The 19,082-nt window shown below is 43.3% G+C and overlaps 1 protein-coding gene and 1 pseudogene across 3 annotated transcripts in view; both read left to right on the forward strand.

Moving 5' to 3' along the window:
- LOC122684220 (sterile alpha motif domain-containing protein 5) overlaps positions 1 to 19,082 on the forward strand; it is a 981,181-nt gene that overhangs the window by 897,186 nt on the left and 64,913 nt on the right. For all 3 annotated transcript variants that reach the window (XM_043888222.1, XM_043888224.1, XM_043888223.1), the window contains 3 exons: positions 9,471 to 9,511; positions 12,086 to 12,172; positions 14,557 to 14,669. In XM_043888222.1, the coding sequence (XP_043744157.1) occupies positions 9,471 to 9,511; positions 12,086 to 12,172; positions 14,557 to 14,669 (241 nt within the window). The remainder of the gene's footprint in view (positions 1 to 9,470; positions 9,512 to 12,085; positions 12,173 to 14,556; positions 14,670 to 19,082) is intronic.
- LOC122684221 lies at positions 15,515 to 18,364 on the forward strand (annotated as a pseudogene).

The raw sequence follows: 19,082 nt of genomic DNA on the forward strand, positions 1-19,082 counted from the left end.
CAGGTGGGAACAAGGGGGAGGGCAAAGGGCAAAAGACACGTGAAAACTGAGTCATTTCTTTTCACTGTGAAAACACTAGCTTTCCCAGAAACACCAGGATGTAAAATTCCAGTTATGTCTTCTAGGGCAGTGCCGACATCCGGCCTCCACGTGCTACAAGGGAGTGTGGGTAGCCAAGTCATTTAACAGGGCACAGTCCATGATCACCGGCTTCTTGGTAATGCTGCTTATCACGTGCAAGCATGTTCTCAATACTGGGCAAGTCACAGTTCACCGAAACCTCTAGAAGACCCGTATGTTCAGTAATATTAGTGTATCTGTTTTGCATACTTTGAAACTTGGATTTAGTGGGACTACGTGGCCGGTCCAGGGTCGCTAGTTAGTGAATGGCAGAGCTGTCCAAGGCGGTTGGACTCCAGAACCCGCATTGGGAGCCTTTGTGCTGGGCGGCTTCCTGGGTTGTGGTCTCAGGGGAGACATTAGAGATAATATGATTCACAACTAGAGACCAGTGAGCTGCCCAATTCATCTCCATGTTAACATCTTGTTCGATCATTAGTGTATTTTTTTTTTTTCATTTAAAAAAAAAACATGAATTGCTTTTGTAAAGTGCAGTTGAGAAGTGGAAGAGAAACCATTATGTTCATTTTAACTATGTGAGGGCTGCTGCGGCTGCTAAGTCGCTTCAGTCGTGTCCGACTGTGTGACCCCATAGACGGCAGCCCACCAGGCTCCCCTGTCCCTGGGATTCTCCAGGCAAGAACACTGGAGTGGGTTGCCATTTTCTTCTCCAATGCATGAAAGTGAAAAGTGAAAGTAAAGTTGCTCAGTCGTGTCTGACTCTTAGCGACCCCATGGACTGCAGCCCACCAGGCTCCTCTGTCCATAGGATTTTCCAGGCAAGAGTACTGGAGTGGGTTGCCATTGCCTTTTCCTGTGTGAGGGCAGTTAATGTTTTTTAAAAAATCACTTGCTTTGCAGCAGGAAAAACCTTGTTTAAATACCTAGAACTTCCACATACCTAATAAAATTAGCAGTGCATTGAGGGATAATAGAAATGATTGTCATTAGACGTCAAGTGGCACACCTGGATTGGCTTTGTCTTTCTCTCAGAAGTTTTCTGAGTAAGATGCTCCTCTTGAGATGTCTTGTGTGGAAGGAGAAGTTCACCTAAAGTGATTCTGGTGGCAGTTTAAAAACCAAAGATAACATAAAGAAGGAAAAGTTGAAAGGGCCCAAACCTATAGCTGAAAATTTCAAACTTTTCAAAATATTCTTCTAGCACTTTCCAAGTGTGAGAATTTGATTTGTGTGGTAAGAGACCCTCTTCAAATTGGAATTAAAGATTGGGTGATATTCTTGTTTTGAGACAATATCCACACTTAATAAACCTGGAAACTCTGCCATTTCTTTTTGTTGTTGTTGTTAATTGTTTCTTTATTGAGAGACTATTTCTCACCCCAGATAGTCATAGTTTCATAGTTCAGGAACACAGGAAAGTGACAAACTTCCATGGAACTCAACCCAAGAAATTCTTTATATTCCAAATCACTTTGCACTCTGAAAAATACCAGCCTTCCTCATCTCCTCAAAATCTTTCATGGAATCATAATTTCTGTAGAAATCTGCATATGCCTTCTTTCTTCGTTCAGCCACAGCAAACTTATAGAAAGTTGCAAACCCCAGGGAGACCATGAATGCTCCAACAATATGAAATCGCAGACGTTTGGCCAGGAGGCCACGCATCTGAGGTTTTGCCAAAGCAGTGGACATGGTAGTTCTTCTCGACGGCTCAACCACAACGTCCTTCCAGGCTGATGGAGAAATGGGCCTTAAGGAGTTAATATTACGTGATTGATGGGTCCAAAGTATTTCCCATGATATGGTATGCATCTGTACTGAAATCTACTCAAAATCAAAATAGAAGTGTTTTACTACGTACTCTGCTGAACACAGTGAGCTAAATTTGTACAGTTCTCATTGCTTGAGGAATACAATAGGATGTAAGCAAATGTTAATTACATTATGCTGAAAAAAAGGATAAATTGTGTTGGCATCTTGTTCACTTGTGGGTTTTTAAAATTTTCAGGGGGAAAGTATGAAAAAAATTTTAAAAACTTTATTGGAGGGACTTCCCTGGTGCTCCAGTGGCTAAGACTGTGCTCCCAAAGCAGGGGGCCCAGGTTCAACCCTTGATCAGGGAACCAGATCCCACATGCCCCAATGACCATCAAAGATCCCACGTGCTGCAACTAAGGCGCGGCACAGCCAAATAAAGATGTATTATGAAAAATAACTTTATTGGCGTATGGTTGATTTACAGTGTTGTGTTTGATGGGTTTTTTTTTTTAATTCTAGGAAAAACATGAATTGCTTGTATAAGATGAGGTTGAATGGGGACGAGGAGTCACTGCATCCATTCAGATTATTTGAGGGAAGTTATTATGTAAGAAAGAGAAGTTAATGTAAGGTGATGGAGGACAGGGAGGCCTGGTATGCTGCAGTTCATGATGTCGCAAAGAGGTGGACAGGACTGAGCCACTGAACAGCAGTACCACTGTAAGAAAAATAAAAAAAGAGGAACCTTAGTGATTCAGAAACGCTGGAGTCTGGAGTAGGGGCTGAGCAGTGGCCGGGCTCGGTGGGATGAGGATGGAGTATTAGTCTGCGAAGACCGAGTGAATCCATCTGATTGGGGCGGCTCCAGGGAGTGGTTGTCAGTGGTCACATGTCCCGAAGACTCACCTACGGACAAGCACCACTCTAAGCCCTTGACCTGCGTTCTCTCCTGTAATCCCCCTAACAACCCACTAAAGTAGGTACAGTTTTGCATCACACTGCTTTACTTCGCACGAAGAAGGAACACCCGGCCTAGGTTTGTGGCAGCGCTGTCACGGGCGTCCCTGGCTTCTGAGCCTGTGAGCTCCGAGCCCGTGCAGTGTCGGCCACGGCCTTGGACTTGGTTCTTCATACGCCTGCCTTGATCTTTCTGTGACCTTTCAGGAAAAAAGCCAGAAAGTACAGGCCAGGAATAGACTGTGGCATGAAAGAGAAGCCCGTATGGATGGCAACATGTCACCGGTGTTGTCACTGATCCTGAATCTTCAGGGAGTTCTAACAGGATGCCAGCCGCCTGGCTGCAGAGTTCCCTTCCATCCCATCTTGTGGGTTTGCAAGCTAATTTCCATCGTATGCGTGAAATACAGCAATGATTGGCTGGGGAGGGCCTCACTGAGGGAAAGGCAAGCGATTACAGAGGGTACAGAATTTAAGGAGTACTTGCTCCCTGCCTTTGTGCCTGACCTCAAGAGTGAGCGCCCAGCACTGGGGACCCTCCGTGTCTGATGCCTCATCCTAGTCCTTACCCCACAGCTAGGAAAAGGGATGACCCTTAAATTTTCATGGCCGACAGTGGATAGTATGAGCTGAATTTTGTTTCATTTTATTTCTGTTAAATAGAGGAGAAATGCTCCTATATGAAGAAGTATCTTTGATACCTGAAATATCAAACTAAAGAATTACCTATTTTATGCACAGTGATTTGTCACTAAATATACAAAATATGAATATGAGTAATTTGTTATATTTATTTATTTAGCTGTGCCTGTTCCCTGACCAAGGATTGAACCTGGGCCCTCTGCCTTTGGAGTGCAGAGTCTTAGTCACCTGGCCACTAGAGAAGTGCCAAGTTTGTTATGTTTAGATAAGGTAAATATAAAGCAAAAGAAGGGAATTCTCTGGCAGTCCAGTGGTTAGGACTTGCTCGATGCTTTCACTGCCGTGGCCCAGGTTCAAATTCCAGGGAAACTTAAGATCTTGCAAGCTGCATCACATGGCCAAAAAAAAAAAAAAAAAAAAGAGAGAGAGAGAATAAAGCAAAAGTAAATATTAACTGCTAAACAGGCCCTTACCCCGTTTACCTTCTTCACCCTCCCCTAGGCACATACAACTCAATAGCACAGATGCCTCAGTTCTTTTTCTACATCTTGAGGAAAATTGCTCCTGGCTTGGAGACTGTCTTGGCAGGCTAAGGGATGAAGCAGGCAAGGACCCAGACACAGCAAAAGCCCTGATTCAAAATCCAGCAGGAAATAAACTAATGGGAAAGTGTATTTCCGGAGACTCAAGATAAAGGAACCTTTAAAGTCTCTTAAGTATAGGTTTTCCAGTAACATATAACACATGGTCCTTTCTTAGAAATGATGATAGAACAGTTTTTCTTTCCTTTTTGTTTGGTTATAATGAAGTTTCTGGGCAGTGCATCAAAACACAGACCTGCAATCTATTTTAGGAATTCCTTTATGCATGGGCGTTTGTTTTACCTTTCTGGTGTGCCAGCCCAAGTATGTAACAGTGAGATAGAACTGTCTCTGCCTGGAGGTACCTTGGGCTATTTATATATAAATGGACAGAAGAAAACGGGGTTTGAGCTCAATGTTGTGGCCTCATTTTCTTCCAGAAGCAGACAAGAGGTAATAACACATGTGGTAGTAACACAACTGAGTAAGTGTTTCTGAAATACTTCGTTCTAATAAACCCATAAGCCATGGTCACATTTGGGGTTGAAAGCATGCTCTCTCCTCATAAATCCTTCTGAGGGTCTTCCAGGAATTTACCCAAGAAGCAAGCCAGTGTATCAGGTGATGTGAGTTTCCTTTATGTAAATAAGAGGCAATATGTTCAGTGAAGTGGATGAAGCTTTAAAACACAGTTCTGTCTCTGACCAGCTGTGTGTCCTTAGGCAAGGTGGAATTCTGTAAACAAATGTAAAGAATTTCATTTTGACCTTTGTTAGTTTCCTCTTTCTGGTCCCCTCTGCGGTGAGGTGATAGATTCAATGGAAAAAATAGAGCAACGTAGAATTTACCCTGTATGGCATTTGAGGCAGCAGTATAAACTGTGTTAAATCGGTTTTAGTGTTATTCTTCTAGCCAGAAAAGGTGAAAGTGTAGTTTCCTGGCTTTCCCTTTCCTCACTGACCCCTCCCCTGAAGTCCCACTGCCCACTTCCCCTTCTTTTCCTGACCCCTAAAAATTGGATCTCAGAGTCCTTCACGGTGGTTGGTTGGTCTCCTGGCTTTAAATATGCAGGTGACTTCTAAATGCTTAGCTCTGGTCCTAGTGAGTCCCCTGAACTGAGACTCATGTATCCAACTGTCTCCCTAATACCTTTGCAGTGGTGTTCAAGAAGCATCTAAAACCGAACGCGGCCAAAGGAGAGTTCTCGCTTCCTCCTCTTTCCTTTCCCCGCTCAATCTTCCCCATTGGAGGGAGCCAGTGTCCATGCCAGCTTATCATCTAGGTGTGTGCTCATCTGCCACCTCTTCAGGGAGCCCTGCTCTGTCCGTCCTTTCTAGAATTCTCCCCACTTCTTGATCATTCCTCCATCCTCGCCCCAACAGAACAGGGATCTTACCCATTGTTTGTTTACTGCTATGATCTCAGTACCGCAGAGAATGCTAGACGCAAAACGATTTATTTATTGAATGAAAGAAACACTGAATAAAGAATGAGTGAAAAAAAGGAGGAAAGTAACTTAACAAAGAATTGTAGGATGAAAAGAATTGGCTCAGTTCTAGACATGCTGTCCCTTAAGTTGATTTTTTTTTTTATTCGAATTCATGCATTCCTTATGAATTTTCTTCAGTGAATTAGGGCTTCAGGGAACTAGAGTAGTTAGGAGTCTTGAGGAAAAATATTTACACTTAAGCAGTTTGGGGGTCTAATAGCAGTTATTGATGAAAAGATACTGAGTTCAGAGACTTTAAAGGCAAAATTTGATGATTATTATATGCTTTAATTCTCAAAGTACAACCGGATTGCTTCCCAGTCATCAAAATGTTTGTGGAAGTCCCCATCTTTTTTACTCTGTTGACAGTGAGCGTGATGGATGGAAGCGGGCTGCCATGCTCAGATCTGCAGTGTCTGGCTGGAAGGATGTCTTACAAGAAGGTCTCTTTGGAGCTGACTTCTGAGCATTAATTTCTTCTACCAGGAGATCAGTAAATGACCCTTTCCACCTGCTGCCATCCGAATTTGGGATTTGATGGCCTCACTGATTTTTGTTTCTGCTGGATGAATTTTCCAATCGGTTTTGAGAAGGAGATGGCATTTTTTTACATCTCTGCTGCTCTGCCAGCTTCTGTTTGCAGGGACGATTCTCTGCATCCAAATTAAACTTCACATGATGGTATTTTGCCCCTTTGCAAATTGATGAGTTGGGAAGCCTCATGCTTATGAAACACTGGCTTGCTATCTTTGGCCAGTATCTAGATTGTGAACTGGTGAAATTTTGAAAACAAAATCCCCGCTGGCCCCAGTAAGCAAGTTGAATACAGAAACTACAGTGCCACCTGCTGGCATTCTGAGGGAAATGCAAGTGATGCTTCGGAGAAGCACTTGTGTAACAAATAGATCAAAAATGCAAATCCAAGGATAAATATTTGAAATGCATGGTAATTTGAAGAAAGTAGGTAAAAATTAGGAAGTTATAAGTCAGCGTTTTAGAGAGGAAAATATTGACTTATTTTGTGATAACTATGTAATAGTGAGAACATAACTTCTCTGTAATGTGAACTTTGGAAAAATGGGTTGAAAAATTAGAAATCAACCTTTGAATTTTTGAGACAACTTTATATGCACCATATCCAGGTAGGGAGACTTGAGTATGTTTTGGAAAGGCAACCAGGCTAACAGTGCCTCAGTACAGCTCTTTGCTGGCCTCTAACCAGTCAGGGAGCCTGTGCCTCTGGAGACTATGGTTTCCTGCAAAACTGGGATTGGGTTAAACAATGGGCAAAATTCCTCACAACTCAATAAAGCGTATTATTCTAAATCAGCAAAGGACTGGAAAAAACTACTATTTCTTTAGACCATTTTCCCACGGAAACATTTCTTTCAGAAAAAGTGAAAGACATACATATTTTTAGTTTATTACATACTTAACCAGTTTATCAAGAGCTAGGGATAGTTGAAATATTTGGTACTAAGCCGTTAGGTCAAGATTTTCCTAGTCCTAAGAGTGAGTCTGAAACTCAATGTGCCACTTCCTTTGCCGTCAGAGGTCATCTACAGAAAGCCTGGTGATGATGCTGGTTGGTCATGGACAGTTGCCAGTAAGGTAGACTGAGCCACAAATGCAACAGAATAAAATTTTGTTTTAAAAAAACCCAAAGTTTAAGAATTCAAACCTTCAGCATCAATATTAATTTTGAAGGATTTCCTGCCTTAATCCCCACTCACCTAGCCAGTGCTTCACTCCGCTGTCTGCTGGCGGTTGCCTTGCTTCTGCTTCCGTGACCCTGAGCACTTTCCTCGCATGTGTGACTGCAGATTCTCCACTTCCTCCTCCTTCCTGCCCCTCTTACTTCCCCCACCCCATGCCCTCTCCCCTCCTTCCCCCTCGTCCTTCAGCCGTTGCTTCTCCTTCGAGTGTATTTTGTTCACGGTTGTCACCCTCCCTCCATTGTAACCCTCACTTCTTCATGATTGTCCATGTCCCTTACTCACAATAGCATCAACACCGAGTCATTTTACCGAATGAATGAAACGTTGAGATGGTTGTTTCATGGAAGCCTTTCAAGTAAATATTTGTGTAGGTATTTCCATTTATTGTGTGGATCAAAAGGAAGAGAGTCTATTTTGGAAGCTAAATCTGGCAAAATGTGTTGACAAGGTAGATTTTCCTAACGTCTTTTTGTGTTGGCAGCATGTAGTCTGGGCGAGAAACTAGGCTACAAGTCCAGCTCTTCAGTGATCTAGTCCTTTCCCCTGTTTTCTGTTCTTTGTTCTTAACTCTGTCCCCTCATGGACATTAGGAGTCAGTCCAGCTTTTGTGCTAGTCAGAGACATTTTTCTCGCAGACTTGGGGTCTGAAGGTGCTTCCATTCTCAAATGTCGGTCAGTGGTCAGCCAGCATCGATGCAGTTATTCCAAAGAGAGATGACTTATCACAGGTGGCTCTGCATGAGAGGAAGACCCTGGACCCTGTCTGGTCATCTTAAGTCCTATAGGTTCTTTTTCGGCCACTGTATTGAGCAAAAAGTTCACTCAGGTTCTCCTGTAAGATGTTATGGAATAACTTGAGTGAACTTTTGGGCCAACCCAATACTTCTCTTCCTGATTGTGTCAGCGGAACTCTGCCCTTCTCACACTGAAGAGTGTTTCACCGGTTGCCGCCTCCGCCCTCCTCCCTGGGTGGATATACGTGCAGTGGAGATTAGGCGTGAATCCTCTGAGCTGCCCTGCTTGTGTTCTGATGCAGGTTCCTTCTTCCTGGCTTTCCTGCTCAGCAAACTCAGGGACACTGTGCTTACCTCTCACTCTGGACCCACCTGGTGGAAGATGCTGCTCCACCTCGGCTCTTCCCCTTTTGAGAAAAACAATTTGAACTTTCATTGGTTCTCCTGCCTCCCTCCTTTAAGTTGGCATCTGTTCATGTATTTTCTGGAGAAAGGCTTAATCACCTGGTCTGGGGCGGAGTTCACATTTCAGGTTCACACACTGGCAGCCTGGGGAGGGGAGGGGATGGGCCAAATCGGATGCCCAGACATGTATTAGTGAACTTGGACACATTTTTAAAAACATTGAGTTATTTGCCATCACTTAAAAAGGTGGAGCTCTTGTTTAAAAAAAAAAAAAAAAAAGAAGAAGAATATATTTCTGGCTTCACTTTGCACTTTGGAAGATCTAGTGATACATGTAGCACACTTGTCAGATGGCAGCAAGCGACCAGAGGAGCTCCATCCTGGCTGCTCCCTACCTGGGGCTTCCAGTCTCCTGTGGCTTGCTGTCTTTGGACCTCTGCACCCTCCTGATTTCTCCTCCAGATGACCGCCTGACTTATCTGCTGGGACTGTCTTCTCATTATTACCCATCTGCTGGGTCTGTATTCTCATTGGTCTTCTCCTTCCCATTTATATTAAATATTTTTTTTTAAGTATGTCTGTATTTATTTATTTGACTCATGAGGTCTTAGTTGTGACCTTCAGGGATCTTTGTTGTGGCTCCGTAGTCGTGGTGCACAGGTGTGGGCTTAGCTGCTCCGTCGCATGTGGGGTCTTAGTTCCCTGACCAGGGACTGAACCCGCGTCCCCTGCCTTGCAAGGTAGATTCGTAACCACTGGACCACCAAGGAAGTCCCTGAAGGACCTCTTAATGGAAATAACTTAGCATGTAGATAATGATTCACAGAAATGGAAGACACTTCAATGATCACCCAGGCAAGTCCATTCCCTTCATTTAATATAGGTCGTACCCTGGAGTGAATCTTTAATTAGTGTTGACAAATGGCACATTAGCATGTTTCTAGAAAGGCGGCAGATGGCTGGGAAAGACTGTTGGTTAATATTCTGTAGAAATTTGCCTGGCTCTGCTAGGCTGATTGATGCTGGGTCCCACTAGTTAGAAGGGTCTTCAGGTCTCACATGAAGGGAAGGCTCCTTGATAATCACACTTGTTTTTCTTTTGTAGGAATCCTCTCCATAAGTCAAACTCGGAAGACAGCTCCGTAGGTCAGTACCCCTTTTCTTGGTTTAACCATTGCTAATGAATTATTTCCTTTTTAATGCTTTATAGAACATATAAATATGTGAACATACAAAACCTACAAAGAACTCTTCCATCCAGAAATAAGCATTGTTAAGATTTTGATGTACAGCTTTCCCCTTCCTTTCTGTGTTTATGTGGGTTTTAAAAAGCATAATTTGGACCATATTCTACAACTGAATATATCCTGAGCATGTCCCTACGTGATTGAGTACTTTTTACAGGAAAATTCTAAAATCTGCATAGTAATCTGTCATGTTGGATGTGCCATAATTCAGACAGCCAGTCTCTTCTTTGCTGGGCATGTAAGTTGTTTGCAATTTTTTCTCTATCACAGAGAAGTGCTGCTACCACTGAAAATCCTTGAGCCTACCCATGATCATGTCTTTAGGGTGTGTGCTCAATTGTTCAGTCATGTCTGACTCTTTGCGACCCCAAGGTCTGTAGCCCACCAGGCCCCTCGGTCCATGGGATTTCCCAGGCAAGAATACTGGAGTGGGTTGCCATTTCCTATTTCAGTCTTTAGGGTAAATCCCTTCAATTTGGAACCTTTGAATGAAAGATTATGCATAATTCAGGTGTTCTGTAGTTTATTTCCTTGGTTATAAAATCGACTTTTCTGGTTTTGTCACATTTTATTCTGTTTCGGTTTAAGAAAGTCTGGCAAAGTAGTCATAATTAGGAACGTAAGTGCTGAAGTCAGGCCTTGATTTGGATTTGAATCATGACTCTACCTAGTTATGACCCCGGGCAAGTCTCTTGTTTCTCTAAGCCTCGGTTTTCTCATCCACCAAATGGAAACAAGAATACATCACATGTTCATCATTAGTGAGTGTTAAGTGAGATATGCCATTAGATACAAAGTGGATATGGTCAGTGCTGGAGATTGTTAGGTCTTGCCATTTTTTTTTTTTTAAAGCTGTGCCTCCATTTCAGAAATATTAAAATGGGAGGAGGGGAGAGTATAGCTTACATGAAAGTGAAAGTAAAAGTTGCTCAGCTGTGTCCGACTCTTTACGACCCCATGGACTATACAGTCCATGGAATTCTCCAGGCCAGAATACTGGAGTGGGTAGCTGTTCCCTTCCCCAGGGGATCTTCCCAACCCAGGGATAGAACCCAAGTCTCCCGTACTGCAGGCGAATTCTTTACTAGCTGAGCCACAAGGGAAGCATAGCTTACAAGAAAGAAACCCTATTCCCAGATTGCCCGAGAGAGAGGTGTTACTAATCCCACTTCTGCTGCCACCGTTCATGGCTGATACTTGCTGTCGTGTTTAGCCCAAAGGCAGCAGGCGCCTTCCAGATGCTGAGAAAAGGGCAGCCTCAGGCCAGCGGGCTCCAGTTTCCCTCCGGGAGTCCTGGGGGTTGTCAGAACGTAGTGAGGGCATCCTGCTTTGACAAATGATGCCCTTAGCACGGGAGCCCTAGGCGCGGGGTTTCCACGGGTCTGTTTCATGCTGCCCTGCCTGGCACCACCAGTATAGACCGTGGAAGCCAACAGCGCATCACTCCATGGGGCCCTTTTCCAGTGGCCGTGGAGCAACCGGACCCCACACAGCTGACGAAGCTGCAGCTTCGGGTGTACCCCGTCCCTGAGAACAGATAGGGCTGCGGCCGCTTCATTTGATTTTTAAAGAATAAAGGGCCACCCTGTTCTTTCCTTTTCCTCACTTGACCCCTCTCCTCTAGCTTTATAAAAGGTATTACGTGTTCCTGAGGATCACAGGCCGACCAGATAGGAAAACTGTCTATCCATGACAGTGAATTTGTGTTTCACATCAAAGTCACCCAGAACCATCTGGGAAAGGTGGAGGTGTATGTGTGGGGGGGGTGGGGTATCAAGTTGGGAGATGTCACAGCAGGGTAGCAGTTTGCTTTTCTTATCCCGGTGCCCTGGGTGAGCTGTAGGGAGGTCACCAGGTAACCTGAGCATCAGAGAGGTGGGACTCACACCCCGCCTATGCCATAGCGAGACCCACATCAATTCCACACCTAAGAGGAAAAGGGTGGGTCAGCCCCACAGACCTGTGAAACCTTCTCAGCAGTGCACACAGCACATACCAACCATTCTGTTCTCTTTGTAAAGCTGGGATAACAGAAATAAATCAAGGGTAGATCAACAACAGAAATAACAACAAAACAAAGTTAACGTTTTAAAGCATCCTATTTGTGGTTCAGTTGAAATCATTGTGGCTGAGACCAAAGGGGGAAAACTATACCACAAGACGAGGCAGAATTAGACACAGTAGTTAAACAGACATCAAAGTGAATATAAGTATGCATGTTTTGCCTGCTTTTTTTTTGATGTCTCTTTATTTCTCATCTTAACTCCACTGTACCATTTCTTGCTCTGAGGAAATTTGCATTTCTTTTAAACAACTTTATAGGCATTTCTAAGTCTTTTCACAAAACTGAAAGAGAGAAACTGTCTTTTTTTGTGAAATCAAAGTATTCTGACAAGCTTTGAATTGTAAGGAAGAGGTTACTTTGGTTATTAATGAATTTATTGCTTGTGCCTTTTTTTTTCTTTTTTTAAAGGAAAGGGAGATTGGAAGAAGAAAAATAAGTATTTCTGGCAGAACTTCCGAAAGAATCAGAAAGGAATAATGAGACAGACTTCAAAAGGTACTGGAACACAGCTGGCGGACAGTAGGTCCTTTCAGCTCTAAAATGTTAAGACGTTTGGGCTGCTAATCTAAACGGATGCTGTAAGTTAGAATAAGTCATTGCGTGTGCCCATAAACTGTTCAGCTTTTCTGACATTCCTATCATTACTTTAAGACTTCATCCCAGTGGGTTTTCTTTTTTCTTTTTTTTTTAAATCAAAGAAAACAAAACGGAAAGAGTTCACAGTCCTTTCTTTTCATAGATCTGACAGCAGAGACCAAATCTTTCCTTTTCTCAATCACATCAACCTCAGGGAGATCTCTCCTGGCCAAGATCGGTCCTAAAAGAGTCTAGAAAGTCTTCGCATTTGTTAGTTTTGGACCCTCCCCCCTGCCCTGCCACTTGGGGCCTTTGCAGTCTTCGGAGCTCCGATGCTTTTCTGTGGCAGGGACGGTTATGGGGCTGTTGCCCCTGGAAACTGTCTAATGGGCTGACATCATGGGAATTTGCCCGGACTGCTTTGTGAAGGGAGTCCTGCCCTCCTCTTGGCCGTGTCTTTTGTTGTTGTTTATATAGTAAGTAAATATGTCATCCCTTTGAGGCCCAGTTATATAATTTATGTTTCTCCAGCATTCAGACAGGGAGGAGAAACAAAGCTACTTCTAGATTCCAGTCTGGCTGGATAAGGTTATCATTAGGTGAACATTTTTAGTTGCTCACCGCTGGCGCGATTTCTCTTCTTTCACGAAATCTCAGTGTCCTGCCCCGTGCAGAATACACAGTTATTCATACACACGGAAACGAGAAACGCGGGCAGCCTGTATGCCAGGGGCACACCTGTGTTGCTTGGCGGTCATCAGTGGGCCTATTTAAGTTGTCTTGCTGTAAGGGAGTTATTCTTAAACCTTCCCAGTTTCTCCTTTTGGGGACACACCCAGCATCACTTGAGATTCAAAGTAAACCCCAGATTCTAACAAAGTCTTATTTAGAAAGAAAGAAAAGGAGAGAGATGGAGGGAGGAAGCCAACACCTCATCAGCTCAGGTGGATTTCTTTTTAAACCCAAGCAACTCCCTCCACCACTGGAGGCGTTGCAGATAGTAAAATGAATCACCGCCAAGGCGCTCTCTCCCCTCACCTGGCACCCACCATGACTCTTCTGGCACAAGGGACTGAGTGGCGAAGGGAACTTGAGCGGTGTTTCTGGACTGATTGATTACAAAATGGAAATGAGATAAGGAAACCCAGGGGAACATAAATATCCACGGTAGGTCCTGACCACGCTGCATTCACACAAGTCTGCAGCCAGATTCGTTTAGTCCGTAGCCCAGCATCCTGACGACACTGCCGGTGGTGATGTGAGTGTGGGAAAGACGTGGTGGAGGAGAAAGGTGAGGAGTAAGAACTCCAGCTACATGAGACAGCGCGTCTGCGCCTGACATAACCTCCCCACGCGCTGATCAGAGGCACCTACGCCAACGTGACTCTCGTATGGAGACCAGATGGCTACGTTCGCTTTTCAGGAAAAGCCTGCCAAAGGATGCTAATCGAGGAGTTCTCTTTCCCTCTGCAGCTCTGGCTGCCTTCAGTTCCAAACTGGAAGTTGAGTTCTCCTCACAGGGTGGAAATGTATTTACGACAGTGGCACTTTCAGATATCCACATGGATAGTAATTTCCTTCTAATGAACCGAAAATATTTCACGACTGTGATTATATTTACTTGTCCATGTCCCCCGAGGAATACCAGTCAAACGGTTTTATTAAAATCTAGGCTTTTACCCACTCCTGTATTCTTGCCTGGAGAATTCCATGGAAAGAGGAGCTTGGCGGGCTACTGTCCTCAGGGATCCAAGGAGCTGGACACAAATGAGTGACTAACACACTTCACAGGCTTTTACCAGGCTGTGAGCTTTGTTCTGCGGCAGACACTGTGACCTTCAAGTTCTCTGTCTTAAAAGAGGATTCTCTTCCCATCTTCCACAGAAACATTTTCTTCTTGTTAATATTTGAAATGGAAGGACATGGAGAACCCTTGGCTGAAGGAGCCCTGGAGTGCTCGTCCCCTCTAACTGGATCTTTAAATTCGGTCTCTGCCTGACCAGTCACTCCAAACTCCCTATTAGTCTTCTTCCAAAACTCCTCCACTAGACCCTCTGTCACAAAAACTCTGATCATTTTGAAGGATTTGTTTCCATGGTAACATCCATAGGTTCTTGGAGCTTGTTTTCCAATGAGATGGGCTCACTGGCTTCCCCAAATGCAACCCATTCCTGCTCCTGTGGCTCCATCAAGAACAGGGTCCTAAATCACATCCTTTAGATGACAAACAGTCAAGACTGGCATCCTGTTTTATCTTTCTATTATCTTTCTCATTCTTACTGTTTTTCTTCTTTGATCTCTAGGAGAAGATGTGGGTTACGTTGCAAGCGAGATAACAATGAGTGATGAGGAACGGATTCAGTTGATGATGATGGTCAAGGAAAAGATGATCACCATCGAAGAAGCACTTGCTCGGGTAAGAGTGTGGATGTTTGGTTTACATTTGTGAGCACCTGACCACCTTACATTGAAAAATGTTGGGGGATGGCTATAGACTAAATGTTTTTGTCCCCCTCCCCACCCCCCCAAATTTATATATTAAATCCTAATTTGGAGATGAGACCTTTGGAAGGTGATTAGCTCTTCAGAGTGAAGCCCTTATGAATGGGATTAGTGAGCTTATAAAAGAGGCCATAGGGAGCTCCTTTACCCCCTTCCCCTGTGTGAGGACACACGCTGTCTGTGAACCAGGAAGTCAGGCATCATCAGACACTAAATCTGCCATCTCCTTGATCTTGGACTTCCCAGTCTCCAGAACTATGAGAAATTTCTGTTGTTTATAAGCCACCCCGTCTATGGTGATTGGTTATAGCAGCTCAAAGAGACTAGGACAGGGGCATCAAAGGGTGAATGGATAGACTGATAATGATAGATTACTTAATAAACACCAAGGAAAAGTTAAATGCAACCATTATAAACTAGTGTTCTAAAAGAAGCCTTCAACAAATTGAACTTTGAATAAAAAGTCAAGCTTTATCTCTAAACCTTAAACTTTTGCTTGCTTTCATTTCTAAGTAGATATTAATTAGTTTATTGTGTTATTTATTTATTTTTTTTTTGCTCTGAGTTAAATTAGGCATTAAAAGAAACCTTTAATCGAAACATGTATATTATCTATAGTGAAACAGATCACCGGCCCAGGTTGGATGCATGAGACAAGTGCTCGGGCCTGGTGCACTGGAAAGACCCAGAGGGATTGGGTAGAGAGGGAGGTGGGAGGGGGGATCGGGTTGGGGAATACATGTAACTCCATGGCTGATTCATGTCAATGTATGACAAAACCCACTACAATATGGTAGTAATTAGCCTCCAACTAATAAAAATAAATGAAAAAAATTAAAAATAAAAGAAACGTTTAGGACACTGGAGTAGCATTTATGATAGCAAGATAGCAATTCCTAAGAGATTTCCCACTTTGTTGCCCAACTAACTGACTGATTAATTCTTGACTTTGACTACTTGGTTCACACGGTAGACAAGTCATACACTAGGCAGATTTAGAATTTCAAGTCACTAAGGAATCATTGAATGAGGTATGACTTTACCATTAAACAGAATCTTGAAGGTATGGAACCTTGAAACAGTGACAAACATACTGAGTGGTGGTTTCGTCACTTAAGTCACGTCCGACTCTTGCAACCCCATGGACTGTAGCCTGCCAGGCTCCTCTGTTCATGGGATTCTCCAGGCAAGAATACTGGAGTGAGTTGCCATTTCCCTCTCCAGAAAACCTTCCTGACCCAGGGATCGAACCTGGGTTGCCTGCATTGGCAGGCAGATTTTTTACTGCTGAGCCCTCAGGAAAACCCAACTTATAGACTACCCAACTGTACACATCAGTAATCTAAAAAAACCTTTCATGTGTTGCTGAGACAATGCTGGGGGAAAAAAAATGCTTGAGGGCAGTGGGAGGTGGGACCTGTTGTAGAAGACCTGAGGTCTAAGGTCACCACCAGATGCCCACCTGCCGGCTTCTCTTGCTCTATTGAAGAGGAGCAGAGGTGATCTCAGCCACCAGCATCCTGGTGGGCTGAAGCTGTGCTGGGGCAGCGATGGAGCAGGTGACAAGTGACAATGTCCTGTCCACGCTGCTGATCACCTTCGCCTGCCCTTCACCCTCAGTCTGGTCTCCCACTGCCCCACCCCACCTTTAGCCACCCAACCTAGCTGGGCCGATATGTCCACCATACATCTTCTCTACACTGCCATTCCTTGAGCGTGTCGTAGCACTTGGAAAAAGTCCAGTTGAATTCCAAGAAAATGCATGTGAGAAACACAGACTGATATTAATTTTACCTTGGTGGGCAAGATGTGTACTTACTGTCTGGGGAGTGATGCTGTTACATTGCTTGTATAATCGTAAAATGGAAGCTCTGGAATGCAGAAGCTGTCTGCATTCATCCTGACAGCATCTGTGTTTGGCGAGAGAGTTGCACAGGACGCATCGAACTCCATTTTCTTGGAGCAGAAGAAAATGTTAAAAGCATCAACTTAGTTAACACAGTCAAAAATTAACACTGTCAACTTGAGGGGACATGTTTCTATAATTGAAAAGGAAACAAAAGAATACTTTCAAAGTTGGAGAGGAAAAAAATCTGATGCTCTTTCTAAGCTGATGCCTTTATCAGCTAGCCATTGTTTGCATGGAAAAGAAACCAGCAGTCAGCTCCATGAAAAGGTGGCACAGCTGTGTGGACGTGGATGGAGGCTGTAGCCCTGGAACCTGGCTATTGCCAGGCTGGCAGCCTTTGCCTCATTTTAGAACAGAGCCCATCAAGACATCAAGGATATTTTCTATAAGGCAATCCAGAAACAGATTAAAGAAAAAATTGATAACTTTCTCCAAACTTTGTTAGATTTTGCACACAAAGGTGGGTGTCCTTTGACAGATGATGAAATAGCAGGGGACCTTATTGGCCGGCTCTTGGCAAAGCAAGATACATTCTTGGTTACTAGCATCTGGGTGGGCTTCCTTTTAGCCAGAGACAAAACAAGAAAAACCAAGGATCTGCCTCCTTTAGCTTATGAGCAGCTCAAGGATCTAAGTTTATTTGATCACTGTATAAAAGAAACATCAAGAGTTAGACCTCCTATAATGACCATGATAAGAATGGTCTTTCCTGACATCAGACAAGTGTCTCTTCCACTGTCAGTCAGAGACTAAAAGACCCATAGGTATTTAATGCTTTTCTGTTACTAAAGAATTATTATAATCTGTTTCAGAGACTTGTCTAATTCTGTTTCACAAGACATTCTGCAAGAGGTTAAAATATTTGCATTTTGAAATTTTTATGTGTTTTCACAGCGTAGCTAAGGAAGAACTTGGAAAATAATGTTAATCATTAGCTCCTCCAATTCATCTTTTTATTTGAATTTTCTGAATTTTCTAAAGTTATGCCCCTTAAAAGTTTACATACACTAGCTAGTAAATATCTGTGGTATTCAGGGCACTGACTTGCACAGCCCTTGGGGCACATGGAACACAGTTCAGAGTTCCTTAAACACTAGTGTACTTTGATATATATTTCAAAGATTCAGAGTATTTTTATCATAAGTCTGCATGCTGCTATTTAGACGCAATTAAGTACACAGTATGATTAATGTACTGTGATCATTTTACCACTCTTTAGATAATGTTACAGTTCGAGAAATTCAATTCTGAGACTGTGTGTGCGAGATGGTGATGTGGTCCCTGTGAGAAATTTCTAGGGTTGGTCTTGACTTACTAAGAAGGTGTAATTTTTCTTTGATGTGTTAGGAGGGATCTCATAACTTGTGTCCCGATTTGTTGCTCAGTGTATTTTGTTGTTGTTGTAGAATGTATTTTTGTAATGTTAATGAATTTAAGTAATTAATTGGAAAGTTAGGACCAAAAACAGACCCCTAGGTAGAATGTCTAGACTTTAGTTGTGACAGGACAGCCCAGCATCAGGAGAGAAGGTTGTCTCTCATCTGGAGCGCTATGTATCACCCCGTGTTCCTGTATCGGGGCAACTTTTAAAATGAAAGGGTTAGTCACTCAGTCGTGTCCGACTCTTTGTGACCCCATGGACAGTAGTCTGCCAGGCTCCTCTGTCCATAGAATTTTCCAGGTAAGATTACTGGAGTGGGTTTTCATGCCCTCCTCCAGGGGATCTTTCCCACCCAGGGGTTGAGCCCATGTCTCTTACTCTCCTGCACTGGCAGGCGGGTTCTTTACCACTAGCACCAGACCGGGGAGAATTTTGTCTATGTTCAAATGAATACAGTTTGGCCCACAGTGCTTTGTTTATATGAATTTGATTGCTGAGTATTTACCCTCTGTGAAGAGTACGGCCATGATTCACAGTCCCAAAAACCCAGTTATCAATACAAAGATAAAAATGAAAAAGGCTGCAAGGAATTAATACGTGAAACACCACTGTATGTTGCAGAAGCATTTAAACAGAATGAAGTTTACAAAATAACTCTCTGTAAACAGTGTGTAATTTAAAAAGACAGCAGCTTAGCTTAACGACTTTTAAATTTTTGTTAACTGAATAGTTCCTTCAAACTGTTGACCATGGGTAGTTCTCCTGAGAAGGGTACATGCCTGAGTCTATATCTATGGTAACTGGAAAATTGGAGAACAGGTTTTTTTTTTTTTTTTTTTTAAAGAGAGTCTGGGCATCTGGTATACCAGAGCATGAGATTATGAGCTGAGAACCCATATATATTATTGAATCATTTTCTTGTAGCAGCTCTTGCACATCAGTCATAGGAATGTGGGCAGCTAAAGGCTCGTGAAGAGAGGCCATAGGAGAGCAACAAAGTGATTGAGGGTTTTTTAAAAAATAGGTCTCGTGGGCTG

The sequence above is a fragment of the Cervus elaphus genome, chromosome 26, assembly GCF_910594005.1.
Source record: "Cervus elaphus chromosome 26, mCerEla1.1, whole genome shotgun sequence".
In the NCBI taxonomy this organism is placed as follows: domain Eukaryota; kingdom Metazoa; phylum Chordata; class Mammalia; order Artiodactyla; family Cervidae; genus Cervus; species Cervus elaphus.